The sequence below is a fragment of the Coregonus clupeaformis genome, chromosome 18 (assembly GCF_020615455.1).
Source record: "Coregonus clupeaformis isolate EN_2021a chromosome 18, ASM2061545v1, whole genome shotgun sequence".
Lineage (NCBI taxonomy): Eukaryota > Metazoa > Chordata > Actinopteri > Salmoniformes > Salmonidae > Coregonus > Coregonus clupeaformis.
The window spans coordinates 17639529-17658052 of NC_059209.1; the positions used below are offsets into that span (position 1 = coordinate 17639529).

Genomic DNA, 18524 nt, shown 5'->3' on the forward strand with positions numbered 1-18524 from the left:
CCTGAACTTAGTCACTGTTACTAGCCGGCTACCACCCAATACTCTAACCTGCACCTTAAGAGTGTGCTGCCCTATGTACATAGTCATTGAATACTGGTCACTTTAATTAAGCAATAAGTCACAAGAGGCAGTGCTGTATCATGAACACAGTCACAGGTAAATGGCGTTGTTAGGCCCAATGCGATAGTGGAGGGCCAGTCACCCATTTACTTGTGACTGTATTCATGGTACATCACTGCCTTGGGTGCCTTATTGCTTTTATAAAACTGTTACCAACATACTAAAATAACAGTGAATTACATATTTTCATTAAAACATTTATTTTGATAAGTCAATTCATACAATTTCATTCATCCACCTGAAGATATAGTCCGGACAGAAATCTGGTTGTTAGTTATTTTGGTCATGTTTCTACAGACTCGACCCAGTCCTTAATTATTTTTGCAAAGTTGCTATGCAAAAGCACTGGTCTTCCATTCTAAACGAAATGGTTGCTATGCAGGCTTCTTGTCACTTGATAGCTAGCTAGCCAGCCAGCCAACTTAAGCTAACTCAGTCACGTCAAACATTGAACCTGGAATGACAGTACACTAGCTGCATTTTCATTTGAGCTTTTTTTCAATTGGCATTTACTTGGATATGTCCATGATAATGATGTGGCTCAGACGAGGTTGTCTACTCTATGGTACTACAGAGATCGAAATTCAAAAGTGAAACATTGTTTCCTAGGTAGGACAGGCATACAGCGAGGCTTATATTAACCCCCGCTGTACCAAACTAAATACTAGTCTGGAAGCAAAGGGAAATAATGTGCAAGTTGAGATAAATACAAGAGATGATTCAGACAGCAACCTGAACATGATATTCTTATGGATGCGCAATTGTAATTTTCAGATGGAACTGTTAGCAGGCATAGGTGTTTCTCTGATGGCCAATACAGCACGGCTTAGAACGCTGCTCTTCCAATCAGCATCCAGGATCCAAACAACCAGTTTTATAATTAAGTGATAATGCCAGAGAAGCCAGTGTTTGGAGGATATATTGGCATGGGTGTGTTCGTCTCGGGCCGGCAAACCGTGCCAATATATCCTCCAAATACCCGCTTCGAGGGCATTATCACTTTTATACAACGGGTTACCAATATATTCAAATAATGATTGACATATTTTCATGCTGATTCATGATTTTGACTGGCTGAGAAAAGCTGCCATCCTATCTGTCTTGTCCCGACTCCCGACACGTTCATTACCATAGGACAGCTGGAGATCGAATTTCAATATTGAAACAATGTTGCAAATGTCAGAGAGACAGGCAGCAAGGTTATTACAAATCTCTGCTGTTGAAAACCAAATGGGAGATAATGTCTAGATGCTTTTTACAGTGTAGATCTTGTACACTGCTCAAAAAAATAAAGGGAACACTTAAACAACACAATGTAACTCCAAGTCAATCACACTTCTGTGAAATCAAACTGTCCACTTAGGAAGCAACACTGATTGACAATACATTTCACATGCTGTTGTGCAAATGGAATAGACAACAGGTGGAAATTATAGGCAATAAGCAAGACACCCCCAATAAAGGACTGGTTTTGCAGGTGGTGACCACAGACCACTTCTCAGTTCCTATGCTTCCTGGCTGATGTTTTGGTCACTTTTGAATGCTGGCGGTGCTTTCACTCTAGTGGTAGCATGAGACGGAGTCTACAACCCACACAAGTGGCTCAGGTAGTGCAGCTCATCCAGGATGGCACATCAATGCGAGCTGTGGCAAGAAGGTTTGCTGTGTCTGTCAGCGTAGTGTCCAGAGCATGGAGGCGCTACAAGGAGACAGGCCAGTACATCAGGAGACGTGGAGGAGGCCGTAGGAGGGCAACAACCCAGCAGCAGGACTGCTACCTCCGCCTTTGTGCAAGGAGGAGCAGGAGGAGCACTGCCAGAGCCCTGCAAAATGACCTCCAGCAGGCCACAAATGTGCACGTGTCTGCTCAAACGGTCAGAAACAGACTCCATGAGGGTGGTATGAGGGCCCGACGTCCACAGGTGGGGGGTTGTGCTTACAGCCCAACACCGTGCAGGACGTTTGGCATTTGCCAGAGAACACCAATATTGGCAAATTCGCCACTGGCGCCCTGTGCTCTTCACAGATGAAAGCAGGTTCACACTGAGCACGTGACAGACGTGACAGAGTCTGGAGACGCCGTGGAGAACGTTCTGCTGCCTGCAACATCCTCCAGCATGACCGGTTTGGCGGTGGGTCAGTCATGGTGTGGGGTGGCATTTCTTTGGGGGGCTGCACAGCCCTCCATGTGCTCGCCAGAGGTAGCCTGACTGCCATTAGTTACCGAGATGAGATCCTCAGACCCCTTGTGAGACCATATGCTGGGTGCGGTTGGCCCTGGGTTCCTCCTAATGCAAGACAATGCTAGACCTCATGTGGCTGGAGTGTGTCAGCAGTTCCTGCAAGAGGAAGGCATTGATGCTATGGACTGGCCCGCCCGTTCCCCAGACCTGAATCCAATTGAGCACATCTGGGACATCATGTCTCGCTCCATCCACCAACTCCACGTTGCACCACAGACTGTCCAGGAGTTGGCGGATGCTTTAGTCCAGGTCTGTGAGGAGATCCCTCAGGAGACCATCCGCCACCTCATCAGGAGCATGCCCAGGCATTGTAGGGAGGTCATACAGGCACGTGGAGGCCACACACACTACTGAGCCTCATTTTGACTTGTTTTAAGGACATTACATCAAAGTTGGATCAGCCTGTAGTGTGGTTTTCCACTTTGATTTTGAGGGTGACTCCAAATCCAGACCTCCATCGGTTGATACATTTGATTTCCATTGATAATTTTTGTGTGATTTTGTTGTCAGCACATTCAACTATGTAAAGAAAAAAGTATTTAATAAGATTATTTCATTCATTCAGATCTAGGATATGTTATTTTAGTGTTCCCTTTATTTTTTTGAGCAGTGTATATAAATTGCCTGGCTGAGCTGATGAGACAGTGGATTGAGCAGTCAGATGGAACAGAGTAAATAGGCATTTCAACATCATAGATTTAGCCGGTGGCAATTTGTGGATTATAAACTGGGTGGTTCGAGCCCTGAATGCTAATTGGCTGACAGCCATGGTATATCAGACCGTATACCACAGGTATGACAAAACATTTATTTTTACTGCTCTAATTACGTTGGTAACCAGTTTATAATAGCAATAAGGCACCTCTGGGGTTTGTGTTATATGGCCAATATACCACGGCTAAGGGCTGTATCCAGGCACTCCACGTTATGTCGTACCCAAGAACAGCCCTTAGCCGTGGTATATTTGGCCATATACCACACCCCCTCGTGCCTTATTGCTTAAATAGACACCGTCTGGAATGCAGTTTTAATCAATCAGTATCCAGGATTAGACCCACACGTTGTATAATAGTGTTTACATACTGTTTTACCCGCTTCATATGTATATACTGTATTCTAGTCAACGCTCATCCTATATAACTACTGCTGTACACACCTTTTCTATTCATATACTGTCCATACTGTCTATACATACCATCATATATATATATATATATATATATATATATATATATATATATATATATATATATCAGTGGGGAGAACAAGTATTTGATACACTGCCGATTTTGCAGGTTTTCCTACTTACAAAGCATGTAGAGGTCTGTAATTTTTATCATAGGTACACTTCAACTGTGAGAGACGTAATCTAAAACAAAAATCCAGAAAATCACATTGTATTATTTTTAAGTAATTAATTTGCATTTTATTGCATGACATAAGTATTTAATACATCAGAAAAGCAGAACTTAATATTTGGTACAGAAATCTTTGTTTGCAATTACAGAGATCATAAGTTTCCTGTAGGTCTTGACCAGGTTTGCACACACTGCAGCAGGGATTTTGGCCCACTCCTCCATACAGACCTTCTCCAGATCCTTCAGGTTTCGGGGCTGTCGCTGGGCAATACGGACTTTCAGCTCCCTCCAAAGATTTTCTATCGGGTTCAGGTTTGGAGACTGGCTAGGCCACTCCAGGACCTTGAGATGCTTCTTACGGAGCCACTCCTTAGTTGCCCTGGCTGTGTGTTTCGGGTCGTTGTCATGCTGGAAGACCCAGCCACGACCCATCTTCAATGCTCTTACTGAGGGAAGGAGGTTGTTGGCCAAGATCTCGCGATACATGGCCCCATCCATCCTCCCCTCAATACGGTGCAGTCGTCCTGTCCCCTTTGCAGAAAAGCATCCCCAAAGAATTATGTTTCCACCTCCATGCTTCACGGTTGGGATGGTGTTCTTGGGGTTGTACTCATCCTTCTTCTTCCTCCAAACACGGCGAGTGGAGTTTAGACCAAAAAGCTATATTTTTGTCTCATCAGACCACATGACCTTCTCCCATTCCTCCTCTGGATCATCCAGATGGTCATTGGCAAACTTCAGACGGGCCTGGACATACGCTGGCTTGAGCAGGGGGACCTTGCGTGCGCTGCAGGATTTTAATCCATGACGGCGTAGTGTGTTACTAATGGTTTTCTTTGAGACTGTGGTCCCAGCTCTCTTCAGGTCATTGACCAGGTCCTGCCGTGTAGTTCTCGGCTGATCCCTCACCTTCCTCATGATCATTGATGCCCCACGAGGTGAGATCTTGCATGGAGCCCCAGACCGAGGGTGATTGACCGTCATCTTGAACTTCTTCCATTTTCTAATAATTGCGCCAACAGTTGTTGCCTTCTCACCAAGCTGCTTGCCTATTGTCCTGTAGCCCATCCCAGCCTTGTGCAGGTCTACAATTGTATCCCTGATGTCCTTACACAGCTCTCTGGTCTTGGCCATTGTGGAGAGGTTGGAGTCTGTTTGATTGAGTGTGTGGACAGGTGTCTTTTATACAGGTAACGAAGTTCTAACAGGTGCAGTTAATACAGGTAATGAGTGGAGAACAGGAGGGCTTCTTAAAGAAAAACTAACAGGTCTGTGAGAGCCGGAATTCTTACTGGTTGGTAGGTGATCAAATACTTATGTCATGCAATAAAATGCAAATTGATTACTTAAAAATCATACAATGTGATTTTCTGGATTTTTGTTTTAGATTCCGTCTCTCACAGTTGAAGTGTACCTATGATAAAAATTACAGACCTCTACATGCTTTGTAAGTAGGAAAACCTGCAAAATCGGCAGTGTATCAAATACTTGTTCTCCCCACTGTATATATTTATATTCCGGACATTGACATTGCTCTTTCTGATATTTCTTCATTTCTTTCTTTGAATTTTTTGGATTTGTGTGTATTGTTTTGTATTGTTAGGTATTACTGCACTGTTGGAGCTAGAAACATAAGCATTTTGCTGCACCTGTGATAACATCTGCAAAATATGTGTACACGACCAATACGATTTTATTTTATTTGATGCAGTTAGACATTTAAAAAACAACAACAGGTGTGACAACAAAGTTCATCCAAATATATCTGTAAGCAAGGAGAAGATCAGGCAGCTGTTCAAATGAGCTAGAGGAATAATGAGTTTTGCATTGCCACTTGGCTGTGTTTTTCTCTTGCACTGACTCTCTCCTGTTCAGGTGCTCAAGTATCTGGACTACGTCTTTACGGGAGTTTTCACATTTGAGATGGTGATTAAGGTAAGAGCTTGGATAGGCACATGTCATGAAATTAAATTTGTACTACATACTAAATGACTGAACAAAAATAACATGTTTTCAGATCCTTTTTGGCAGCTGTCTTAGATTTCCACAATATTTGTCTAGAATGTATTTCTTTGTTTTTCATTCCGTTACTCCTCTAGTTGTATTGGCCTCATGCCACATCCTGTGTTTATTGAAATGCATGACTCAATGAGAGCACTTTCATTGAATACTTAGTATGACTATAGGAGGTTGCCCCACTGTTATGATGAGTTTCTCGGGTGTTCAAAGAATCAAGGATGCAAGGATATACTGAGACACTTTGTAAAAAGTTCATGCAATTATTTAATGATCGGTACCGGGTTCGTGACAACAATGACCAGAGCTTTGCCCTTGATGCTACGAACTAACTTGAACAAAGAAAACACTCTATCTTATATACCCTTTATTACCCTCCTCCTGGCATACATCTGGCAAGTCTCCATGGGCACTCCCTGTCTTTGATGTTCATCACTCTTTACCCCAAGTCACTATCCTAAACATCACTCATGCTATCCTAAACATCAGTAATCTACTTTGACATAATGGAATGTAGACTTCATGGCCCCAAACCACTCATCTCTTAACTCTTCCTCTGTCCTCACAATACTATGACATGACATCATTACACCCACCCTCAGTGTACTGTAGCCATCTAACCCTGCTCTCTGATTGGTCCAGATGGTTGACCTGGGCCTCCTGCTCCATCCTGGTTCTTACTTCAGAGATCTCTGGAACATTCTGGACTTCATTGTGGTCAGTGGAGCACTGGTGGCATTTGCATTTTCGTAAGTTGTATATTTTCTTAGTAACATTTATCAATTCATAAAATAAAATAATTGCACAAGGCAAATTTGACAAAATAAACTGATAAACTGCACTTTCCCAGACACTGTGGTTGTAAAATATGTAGACATACTCTGCCTGCTTTTCTCTTTCGAATTTACATGCACTATAATTCATCTGTCATTTCCCATCTGTGAAATTCCTCAGAATCAAATTCCTTGTATCAATACAATATAATATGTCCTCCTGAATGATGATGTCTGCTACCTTTACTGCAGCAATATTGTATTCATTATTGGCTCAGTCTTTGGGACAAGTTTTTGGGCCAACTGTTTTTGTTGTGATTATTTGTGAGAATGAGAATATGGCAATTCAGGTGAAACACTGTGATTAGTCCGGGAGAGAGAGAGTCTCCATGGGTTTAGGGTAATTATCCTGTACACCTGGTAATGCTGCTGCTGCCAGAATCTACCATTAGTTCCATAACAACACAATGGGAAAATAGGAATGCATAATGTCATGTTCATTTATTTGCTGATAGAGCAACCAGTTGGGGTGTTTTGCAGTAAGGATTGTAATTGCATTAACCTCCACAAAATGCTCTATTTCATGCTGTGTGTGTGTGAAGTGTGCAATGTGTGTGTGTGTACGCAAGTGTTATGTGCGCTGTTGACTCAAAGTTCCTCTTCTGTTTCCTTGTGGCTTGGATCTCTTGAAGGAGCTTCATGGGGTAATGCTTTCTCTCTCTCTCTCTCTGCCTCTCTCTCTCTCTCTCTCTCTCTCTCTCTCTCTCTCTCTCTCTCTCTCTCTCTCTCTCTCTCTCTCTCTCATCTTGCCTGTCTCTGTTTGTGTGAGCTATGCTCAGTCCATAGGCCCGTTTTGTTCTGGGACACACTCATCTCTCTCTCTTCTCTTCATCTTTTCATAGTCCACTTGTCTTCTCTCACATTTATCTGCTTGACCATAGATCCTCTGTCCTGTTCCATGTTCCCCTCCGCTATAGGGGGCATGTCACCTCAGTGTGACTACATATTCACCAGGACCACACTAGACCAATACATCTGTTGCTGTGATGAGAATTATCCTACTACTCTATATCAGCTAATGTTATGATTACAAATGGACCTACTCACCAAACACATTTAATTAAGTGGCTACTACTCATACAAGGTAGTAAGAAAGATCACCACTTTAGAGTGTGTTTAAACTGTTATGGTGTCATCAAGGTATTGTTGACTGCTTACTGACCATACAGTACCAACCTACATTCCCACTTTGTTTGTTTACAGCACTGCCTCTGGTATCCATCACTCTCCCCTAGCCACTCTAACAGACAGCCAGCCGTGTTGATGTTGATGGATAGACATTATTCTCCCTGCATGTCCCGGGCCTCATTCTGCCTGTCATGTCAATGTGATCCACTGCCTCATTGGGAATGAACCGTACCGCCACCGTGATGTGTCATCTACACACTGTTTGTGTAGTGTGCTTCCTTGAATCTCTCAACAACAACAACGTGTCATCGTTCCATCTTCCTTCAGACGTTCCACATCTGTCAGATGTCCTCTGTCTGTTGGATATGTCTGCTAGTACACAAGAAACACACTCTTACATGCGCAACCAAAACAAGTGTCAGGAGTGTCTTTTTGGCAAACACAACTAGATTTCTTGTCTGTTTCATGAACATTGCCTTGAAGAAATGAAAGCCATTTTGCAACCCAATCATCCTTGATGAAGTGTTATTAGGGCCTATATTGCCATGTGGCGTAGGGCCTTTTCTAGTCGGATCAGTTCCTCTCACTTTCACAATAACATTTAACTGTCTGTCACTAACAGAATAGTACAGTAAATGACAAACATCTCAATTTCATACATTATAGGCCTATTCCCATTCCCATTCACCATATTGTATTGTTTAGATTGTACCTGTTTATGCAGACATCCATATTTTCTGTGTGGGAAGACGTCATAATTGTGCTCTTTATCTTGTGTTTTCCCCCATCAGACCGCCACAAGGTGTGCCCAGGTGGGGAACCCCCTCTCCCCTCTTACCCCTCTACCCCTCTTTCTTCTGCTTAGGCCAGGATCATGTCTCTAAACCTGTATGAGTAAAGGGTTTCCTTTACAGACCGGGAGCCTTTGCCATGTCACTCTGATAGCCTTCAATAGAAACCTCTCTCTCTTTCTGGGAGTTCACTCTCCAATCTTACTGTAAATGGAGGCTCAAGTAAAATGTGTTCATTATTGATGATTGGCTCAAATCCCAGCATCAGCACTGACTATGCTGGCCATTCTAATCATTATGTAGACTTTTTGTATTTATTTTCAATCTTCTATGCCCAAGTCAAATACTCTGAGCTATTATAAACACACATTCATGTTTATTCTGTTAACTCTTTTCCCTAGGTGACCCACCAAGTATAGCCCTGTCAGTACATATACATTAAAACATAATACATTCTTGTTCCACACGGACAGGGAGAGAACTACAGATGTAGGATCTTAATTTGATGACCCTGTTGCAGGAGAACTTTCCTGCAATGCAGGACATTTAGAACTTGTAGTGTATTTGAGGTTTAAAAAGGCTTCTGAAGTTTGTAATTTCCCCTTTCAAATTTCAGACCTGATTTTCCCTAATGAAAAATGTATCAACCCCTACAAAAATGTCCATTAATTATAATCCACATAATAATTCACATTTCCTGTTGCTGCAGGATTATTTTCCTGCTATAGCAAAATGGCTCAAATTAAGATCCTACATGTGTAGGACTACCATTAGAGTAGTGGTAAAAATAGCTGGTGCTGAGACAGGACATGGTGGTTATTTTGGATGACAGTTTTTGTTCTCCTTCCAGGGAGATGACATATGGTACACATCAGCCACCTGTACCTGAGAATGATGTCCTCATTACGTATTTAACCACTGTCTTGGCGTCTCATAGCTCTGTCACCATCCAGCCCCTGTAGAAAACTCCAAACGCTCGCAATTAAACTCCCAAGTCACATGTTTTTCTCCAAGCTGGTCAAACGTTCTTTGAAGGCTATCAGAATGTCATGTGTGGTTTTACATGTGTGAGTGTTTTGTGATCTCAAACCATGGGCTCTACTTACTGTGAAAAAAGCATGCTGGACTAATGCGCATCAGAGCATGAACGTTGCATGCTGCTGTGGTAGAGTCGCGTTATACTGGAAGCTCTGGGAGGGAGGAACCACACCATCATATCACATGGCCATGCTGTGTTGGGAATACCAGTCAGAGTTACAAGATGGCGTTTATTCCCACTTGGATGGGAAGTGGTGTGTGTGTGTGGTGTGTGTGTGTGTGTGTGTGTGTGTGTGTGTGTGTGTGTGTGTGTGTGTGTGATGATAGCAGACAGAGGGAGGAGGCAGGGTAGAGTAGGGGAAGATGGAGTGTGTTGGCAGATTTGTTTCTCTCTGTTGTTGCCATTTGCCTCCTCGTGGACTGTCTTGTTGGTGCCATGTTAGTCATCTTCACCAGAAGCTGAGATGTTTACAAGTCTATCTTTATCTATAAGTTGATGAGAAAATTAGTGACTGCTGTGTAGGATTTACTTGAACAACAGAGGAGTTAACGTTGCATTTAAGAGAAGTCTTTCCAGAATAGGTCTGAATAGGTCTATTTATATCACATTTATTAATGTGAAGTATCACATAGTATCTTTGACTGGTTATTTATGTGTTGCTGACTGTTAATTGGAGTCATTCAAATCCCTCCATGTTTCACCAATGGGATGCTTTACCTTAAATACATTACCATTTTGTGTACTGTACCATACATTGGTAAATTATTTTACATTTTATATAACATGCAATATTTTGTATCACTTCGTTGTATTTCATTTGGAGATGCCTGCACTTTTATTGCTATTCTCACAGCTCCCCAAGGTGTTGATTCAGCAAGAGCTCTTCTGAGTCTGTAGGGAACATTAATGTACATGGAGACTTAATGGGATTCTGCTCAGACTTCTTGACATGTTGGTTCAAAAGATTTTCTGTTCTTCCGTCCATTGTATCTGAGAAAGTCTAATAAATCACTTGTTCCTGTATTTCCCCATGAGTCATAATACTCTACACTGACATCCTTTCATATTTTCCCTCAGTCATCTGTCAGTCTCACCATCTCATTTTAACGACTTTGTGTATGAAAACAGCATTGGTTCCTTTAAAAGAAACATCACCGTTTATTTTGTACCACTGGTTATGGGTTCTTCTGCAGAAACCTGATACACAGTCTATAGTGCGAGCGTACTTGATTTATTTTTCTGGTGTTATTTGCATGGAGAAATATGTGTTGAGATGTAACTCTCAGTGAAGATGTATTTCTGTGGAATTACTACTCTGCATGCTATAAATCCACAAACTGTCTAATTCGCTCATGTAATCCAGGATTACATGCTACAGTACACCTATCTGAATGGTATGGAGAGGCATGAGCCTATGTGAAATTACTAATCCATTCTCAATTGGGGCTGGGTGCTTGGTTGTCACAAACAATTTCTACAGCTTTGACAAATATGTTTACCTCAATTATTATTCTGTTGAAATCATTTTGAATGTATTATTAAAAATACAATGTCTTTAGTAGTGGGAGATGGGAATATAGTACCAACCGTTCTCCTCCTCACCCCACTTCCTTTGATTGTAAGAACATTTCCAGTCACGTTCGGTCAAGACCATTAGAGAGCATTCTTCAAATGCTTTCTGTTTCTTAGTCTAAACCTTACCATTCATGAAACTTTTAAAAGCAACAGCGATTTATCAACAAGGTACTGACTTTTTTCACAAGTGGTTTGCCTCTTTTTTAATGCAATTGTTATTTTAGCAGTTTATGAATACAACTACCTTCACACAGGGTTTAGCGTTTGAGTGATGACCTTACTGGTTTGTTGTCTAACTTAGTGTTTTTCTTGTGCAGAGGGTCCAAAGGAAAGGACATCAGCACCATCAAGTCCCTCAGAGTGCTGAGAGTCTTACGGCCCCTCAAGACCATCAAACGCCTACCCAAGCTGAAGGTACGGAATGGGACTTTACCCGACCTGACCCATTGTACACTACACATGTATTCACTAGTGTTGACTTATTGATGAGTGTTGTCAGGACACAGAGTCATCAGTGTGTACTGTATCTAACCCAGCCCCATGTTTCCCAGGCTGTGTTTGACTGCGTGGTCAACTCCCTGAAGAACGTGTTCAACATCCTCATCGTCTACATGCTCTTCATGTTCATCTTCGCTGTCATCGCCGTGCAGCTGTTCAAGGGCAAGTTCTTCTACTGCACCGATGAGTCCAAGGGACTGGAGAAAGACTGCAGGTAGGTCTACAGTACAGTACACTGACCAAGCCTGGCACAAGAAGAAGGGGCATTTTGAAATGAAACAGGAGAAGGCATATGAACAAATTTGGCACCAAGGCATTGGGCCCAACATTGATATAGCAAAACATGGAATAACGGTAACAGCTATAGGGAGGGCTCCCCCTCCAGGGTAGCTGTGGTGGTACAGCCCAGGGGCTCTATTTTTGGCTGGCAGTAAGGAGGCACAAGTGTCAAACGCACCGTAGGTTCTAATTTCGTTATGTAAAAACTGGCACATTTGCCAGTACGTCAGGTTTGGCATTTTACCAGTCTAACATCAACTGGCTTGCGCTGAGGTGGGAGGGGTGGAAATATTTGAGGGGTGTTCTTAAAAATTTGCGCCAATATGCCAATTTCAGTGAACACAACTAGGAATATTTAAAACCGACCAAAAGCTAGTCTTAGGGGTAACTCAATTGGTTATGACATTGATTTTGCCAACGGTGGTGCACACAGTAGCCTTATTTATGTATATCACAAATGTTTTATTAACATATCACAAGCAGCAAAACAGTCAAAAGACATTCCGCTTTTTTATATATATTGGACATTATTTCTGTTGAGCTTCTGTGAAACGATTGGACTCATTATGTGCGATCCCCATTTCATGAAAGGTGTCGGTGACTTGTAGGAAGCCTGTTTAGGAACATCAGGTTATCTAAAAGACTGCTTATTGTTTTTCGTTGATCATTTTGTAAAAAAATGCATCTTCCACTTTCCTCTGTTGGACCTAACTGTCAAATCGCGGGTAAGCTTTAGCTATATATATTTAAGAGCAGTAACGGTGAGTTGATATTTATACAGTTGAAGTCGGAAGTTTACATACACCTTAGCCAAATACATTTAAACTCAGTTTTTCACAATTCCTGACATTTAATCCTAGTAAAAAATCCCTGTCTTAGGTAAGTTTGGATCACCACTTTATTTTAAGAATGTGAAATGTCAGAATAATAGTAGACAGAATGATTTATTTAAGCTTTTATTTCTTTAATCACATTCCCAGTGGGTCAGAAATTTACATACACTCAATTAGTATTTGGTAGCATTGCCTTTAAATTGTTTAACTTGGGTCAAACGTTTCGGGTAGCCTTCCACAAGCTTCCCACAATAAGTTGGGTGAATTTTGGCCCATTCCTCCTGACAGAGCTGCTGTAACTGAGTCAGGTTTGTAGGCCTTCACGCTCACACACGCTTTTTCAGTTCTGCCCACAAATGTTCTATAGGATTGAGGTCAGGGCTTTGTGATGGCCACTCCAATACCTTGACTTTGTTGTCCTTAAGCCATTTTGCCACAACTTTGGAAGTATGCTTGGGTCATTGTCCATTTGGAAGACCCATTTGCGACCAAGCTTTAACTTCCTGACTGATGTCTTGAAATGTTGCTTCAATATATCCACATAATTTTCCTTCCTCATGATGCCATCTATTTTGTGAAGTGCACCAGTCCCTCCTGCAGCAAAGCACCCCCACAGCATGATGCTACCACCCCCGTGCATCACTGTTGGGATGGTGTTCTTTGACTTTCAAGCAACCCCCTTTTTCCTCCAAACATAACGATGCTCATTATGGCCAAACAGTTCTATTTTTGTTTCATCAGACCAGAGGACATTTCTCCAAAAACGACGATCTTTGTCCCCATGTGCAGTTGCAAACTGTAGTCTGGCTTTTTTATGGCAATTTTGGAGCAGTGGCTTCTTCCTTGCTAAGCGGCCTTTCAGGTTATGTCAATATAGGACTCGTTTTACTGTGGATATAGATAATTTTGTACCTGTTTCCTCCAGCATCTTCACAAGGTCCTTTGCTGTTGTTCTGGGATTGATTTGCACTTTTTGCACCAAAGTACGTTCATCTCTAGGAGACAGAACGCGTCTCCTTCCTGAGCGGTATGATGGCTGCGTGGTCCCATGGTGTTTATACTTGCGTACTATTGTTTGTACAGATGAATGTGGTACCTTCAGGCATTTGGAAATTGCTCCCAATGATGAACCAGACTTGTGGAGGTCTACAATTTATTTTCTGAGGTCTTGGCTGATTTCTTCTGTTTTTCCCATGATGTCAAGCAAAGAGGCACTGAGTTTGAAGGTAGGCCTTGAAATATATCCACAGGTACACCTCCAATTGACTCAAATGATGTCAATTAGCCTATCAGAAGCTTCTAAAGCCATGACATCATTTCCTGGAATATTCCAAGCTGTTTAATGGCAAAGTCAACTTAGTGTATGTAAACTTCTGACCCACTAGAATTGTGATACAGTGAATTATAAGTGAAATAATCTGTCTGTAAACAATTGTTGGAAAAATGACTTGTGTCATGCACAAAGTAGATGTCCTAACCGACTTGCCAAAACAATAGTTTGTTAACAAGAAATTTGTGGAGTGGTTGAAAAATGAGTTTTAATGACTCCAACCTAAGTGTATGTAAACTTCCGACTTCAACTGTATATATAAAAACTATAAAATAACACATATGGAATCATGTAGTAACCAAAAAAGTGTTAAAGTTATTTTATATTTGAGATTCTTCAAATAGCCACCCTTTGCCTTGATGACAGCTTTGCACACTCTTGGCATTCGCTCAACCAGCTTCACCTGGAATGCTTTTCCAACAGTCTTGAAGGAGTTTCTGCATACGCTGAGCACTTGTTGGCTGCTTTTCCATCACTCTGCAGTCCAACTCATCCAGCACTCCATCACTCTCTTTCTTGGTAAAAGCCCTTACACAGCCTGGAGGTGTGTTTTGGGTCATTGTCCTGTTGAAAAACAAATGATAGTCCCACTAAGCCCAAACCAGATGGGATGGCTTGTTGCTGCAGAATGCTGTGGTAGCCATGCTGGTTAAGTGTGCCTTGAATTCTAAATAAATCACAGACAGTGTCACCTGCAATGCTCCCCCACACCATTACACCTTCTCCTCCATGCTTTACGGTGGGAACTACACATGCGGAGATCATCCATTCACCCACACCGCGTCTCACAAAGACATGGCAGTTTGAACCAAAAATCTCAAATTTGGACTCCAGACCAAAGGACAAATTTCCACCGGTCTAATGTCCATTGCTGGTGTTTCTTGGCCCAAGCAGGTCTCTTCTTATTATTGGTGTCCTTTAGTAGTGGTTTCTTTACAGCAATTCGACCACGAAGGCCTGATTCACACAATCCCCCCTGAACAATTGATGTTGAGATGTGTCTGTTACTTGAACTCTGTGAAGCATTTATTTGGGATGCAATTTCTGAGGCTGGTAACTCTAAAGGAACTTATCCTCTGCAGCAGAGGTAACTCTGGGTCTTCCATTCCTGTGGTGGTCCTCATGAGAGCCAGTTTCATCATAGCGCTTGATGGTTTTTGCGATTGCACTTGAAGAAAGTTTCAAAGTTCTTGAAACTTTCCGTATTGACTGACCTTCATATCTTAAAGTAATCATGGACTGTCGTTTCTCTTTGCTTATTTGAGATGTTCTATGGACTTAGTCTTTTACCAAATAGGGATATCTTCTGTATACCCACCCCTACCTTTTCACAACACAACTGATTGGCTCAAACGCATTAAGAAGGAAGGAAATTCCACAAATTAACTTTTAAGAATGCACACCTGTTAATTGAAATGTATTCCAGGTGACTACCTCATGAAGCTGGTTGAGAGAATTCCAAGAGTGTGCAAAGCTGTCATGAAGGCAAAGGATGGATGTTCGAAGACCGTCAAATATAAAATATATTTTGATATATTTAACACTTTCTTGGTTAGTACATGATTCCATATGTGTTATTTCATAGTTTTTATGTCTTCACTATTATTCTACAATATAGAAAATAGTAAAAATAAAGAAAAACCCTTGAATTAGTAGGTGTGTCCAAACTTTTGACTGGTATTGTATATATATACAGTGGCTTGCGAAAGTATTCACCCCCCTTGGCATTTTTCCTATTTTGTGTCCTTACAACCTGGTATGGATTTTTTGGGGGTTTGTATCATTCGATTTACACAACATGCCTACCACTTTGAAGATCCAAAATATTTTTTATTGTGAAACAAACAAGAAATAAGACCAAAAAAAATATAACTTAACTAGAGCCACCTTTTGCAGCAATTACAGCTTCAAGTCTCTTGGGGTATGTCTCTATAAGCTTGGCACATCTAGCCACTGGGATTTTTGCCCATTCTTCAAGGCAAAACTGCTCCAGCTCCTTCAAGTTGGTGTGATGAGGTGATTTCGAAGGAGTCAGGCACAGAAGGGTAAATCACAGAATAACATGATTTATTCCTAAACACAGAGTTACTCAGTAATGCGTCCAACCACTCCAGTGTGCAAAACAGGCACACTGGAAAATACAGGACACACTGGGAAATAACCTGGCGATACAAAATACACGGAGCTCCACCGAGCTTCTCTATCCTCCACAATAAACAATCACACACAAAGACAAGGGGGCAGAGGGAACACTTATACAGGTACTGATGAGGGGATATGAACCAAGTGTGTGTAATAAACAAGACAAAACAAATGGAATGATGAGATGAGGAGCGGCAGTAGCTAGAAGGCCGGTGACGACGAACGCCAAAGCCTGCCCGAACAAGGAGAGGAGGCAACTTCAGAGGAAGTCGTGACAGTTGGATGGGTTCCGCTGGTGTACAGCAATCTTTAAGTCATACCACATATTCTCAATTGGATTGAGGTCTGGGCTTTGACTAGGCCATTCCAAGACATTTAAATGTTTCCCCTTAAACCACTCGAGTGTTGCTTTAGCAGTATGCTTAGCGTCATTGTCCTGCTGGAAGGTGAACCTCCGTCCCAGTCTCAAATCTCTGGAAGACTGAAACAGGTTTCCCTCTAGAATTTCCCTGTATTTAGCGCCATCCATCATTCCTTCAATTCTGACCAGTTTCCCAGTCCCTGCCGATGAAAAACATCCCCACAGCATGATGCTGCCACCACCATGCTTCACTGTGGGGATGGTGTTCTCGGGGTGATGAGAGGTGTTGGGTTTGCGCCAGACATAGCATTTTCCTTGATGGCCAAAAAGCTCAATTTTAGTCTCATCTGACCAGAGTACCTTCTTCCATATGTTTGGGGAGTCTCCCACATACTTCTTGGCGAACACCAAACATGTTAGCATTTTTTTTCTTTAAGCAATGGCTTTTTTCTGGCCACTCTTCCGTAAAGCCCAGCTCTGTGGAGTGTACGGCTTAAAGTGGTCCTATGGACAGATACTCCAATCTCTGCTGTGGAGCTTTGCATCTCCTTCAGGTTTATCTTTGGTCTTTTTGTTGCCTCTCTGATTAATTCCCTCCTTGCCTGGTCCGTGAGTTTTGGTGGGCGGCCCTCTCTTGGCAGGTTTGTTGTGGTGCCATATTCTTTCCACTTTTTAATAATGGATAATGGTGCTCCGTGGGATGTTCAAAGTTTCTGATATTTTTTTATAACCCAACCCTGATCTGTACTTCTCCACAACTTTGTCCCTGACCTGTTGTTGAGCCCCTTGGTTTCCATGGTGCCGCTTGCTTGGTGGTGCCCTTTGCTTAGTGGTGTTGCAGACTCTGGGGCATTTGAGAACAGTTGTATATATACTGAGATCATTTGACACTTAGATTGCACACAGGTGGACTTTATTTAACTAATGTGACTTCTGAAGGTAATTGGTTGCACCAGATCATATTTAGGGGCTTCATAGCAAAGGGGGTGAATACATACGCACGCACCACTTTTCCTTGATTTATTTCTTAGAATTTTTTGAAACAAGTTATTTTTTTCATTTCACTTCACCAATTTGGACTATTTTGTGTATGTCCATTACATGAAATTAAAATTAAAATCAATTGAAGTTACAGGTTGTAATGCAACAAAATAGGAAAAACGCCAAGGGGGATGAATACTTTTGCAAGGCACTGTATATATGGATATTTTTCCAGCTGTTGTGAAAAGTTTGTGTGTAAAACCCTCCATAGTCTACTTTGTCTTAGGCCTAATATTATTTGCCCATGGGGAGCCTGTAACTGTATTTAGACATAGCCTATTTAAAACAAGTTGTTGTTTCATTTTATTTGAATTTTATTAGAATTATTCACTGTCTTTTTAGGTCTCATCAATAGTCAATTTAATCATGCTTATTGACAACGTTTGGCAGTTCCATAGCTAAGACATTATGCATTTTACAACATTTTACAGTAGGCCTCAATTTGAATGTTATGTTAACAATATATTTCCATATTGAATCCATGCAATTACTGTTCAAAAACATGTTCAAAAATGTTTAGCTTATATATGGGATATGGGATAGGCCTACATTTTGTTTCTGTACAGAACTTGAAGCAACCACATATTTAGCCACGTTCTGATTGGCCAGTGAGGGGTCAAGCCTCGACACACCTTCAACTTATTTTATTTATCAAAACCAAGCCCTTTCGCGCCACCGCCAGCTACTGCGCCCATAATTTTGCTTTTGAAAATAGTGAAAAAAATTCTGACACACCCCCAAACCTATAGTGCAACCACCAGCGCTTAGATTTACCATTGCGTTAGAGGTTTGTTAAAATAGAGCCCCATGTCTGGTCATACATTTTGATTCTGGGACAGTTTTCCTGCCTGGCTCTAGCTTGCAGCTGTTAATGCCGCTATGCCAGTGTACAATTACACTACACCACCAAAAGTATGTGGACACCAGCTTGTCGAAT

The 18524-nt window shown here is 41.7% G+C and overlaps 1 protein-coding gene across 3 annotated transcripts in view; it reads left to right on the forward strand.

Annotated features, from left to right (window-relative positions):
* Positions 1-18524, forward strand: part of LOC121550210 (voltage-dependent N-type calcium channel subunit alpha-1B) — a 137388-nt gene that overhangs the window by 87418 nt on the left and 31446 nt on the right. For 2 of the 3 annotated variants that reach the window (XM_041862357.2, XM_041862358.2), the window contains exons 15-20: positions 5597-5656; positions 6380-6486; positions 7203-7214; positions 8490-8510; positions 11421-11517; positions 11655-11815. In XM_041862357.2, the coding sequence (XP_041718291.2) occupies positions 5597-5656; positions 6380-6486; positions 7203-7214; positions 8490-8510; positions 11421-11517; positions 11655-11815 (458 nt within the window). The remainder of the gene's footprint in view (positions 1-5596; positions 5657-6379; positions 6487-7202; positions 7215-8489; positions 8511-11420; positions 11518-11654; positions 11816-18524) is intronic. The other variant, XM_041862359.2, reaches the window with a different exon arrangement.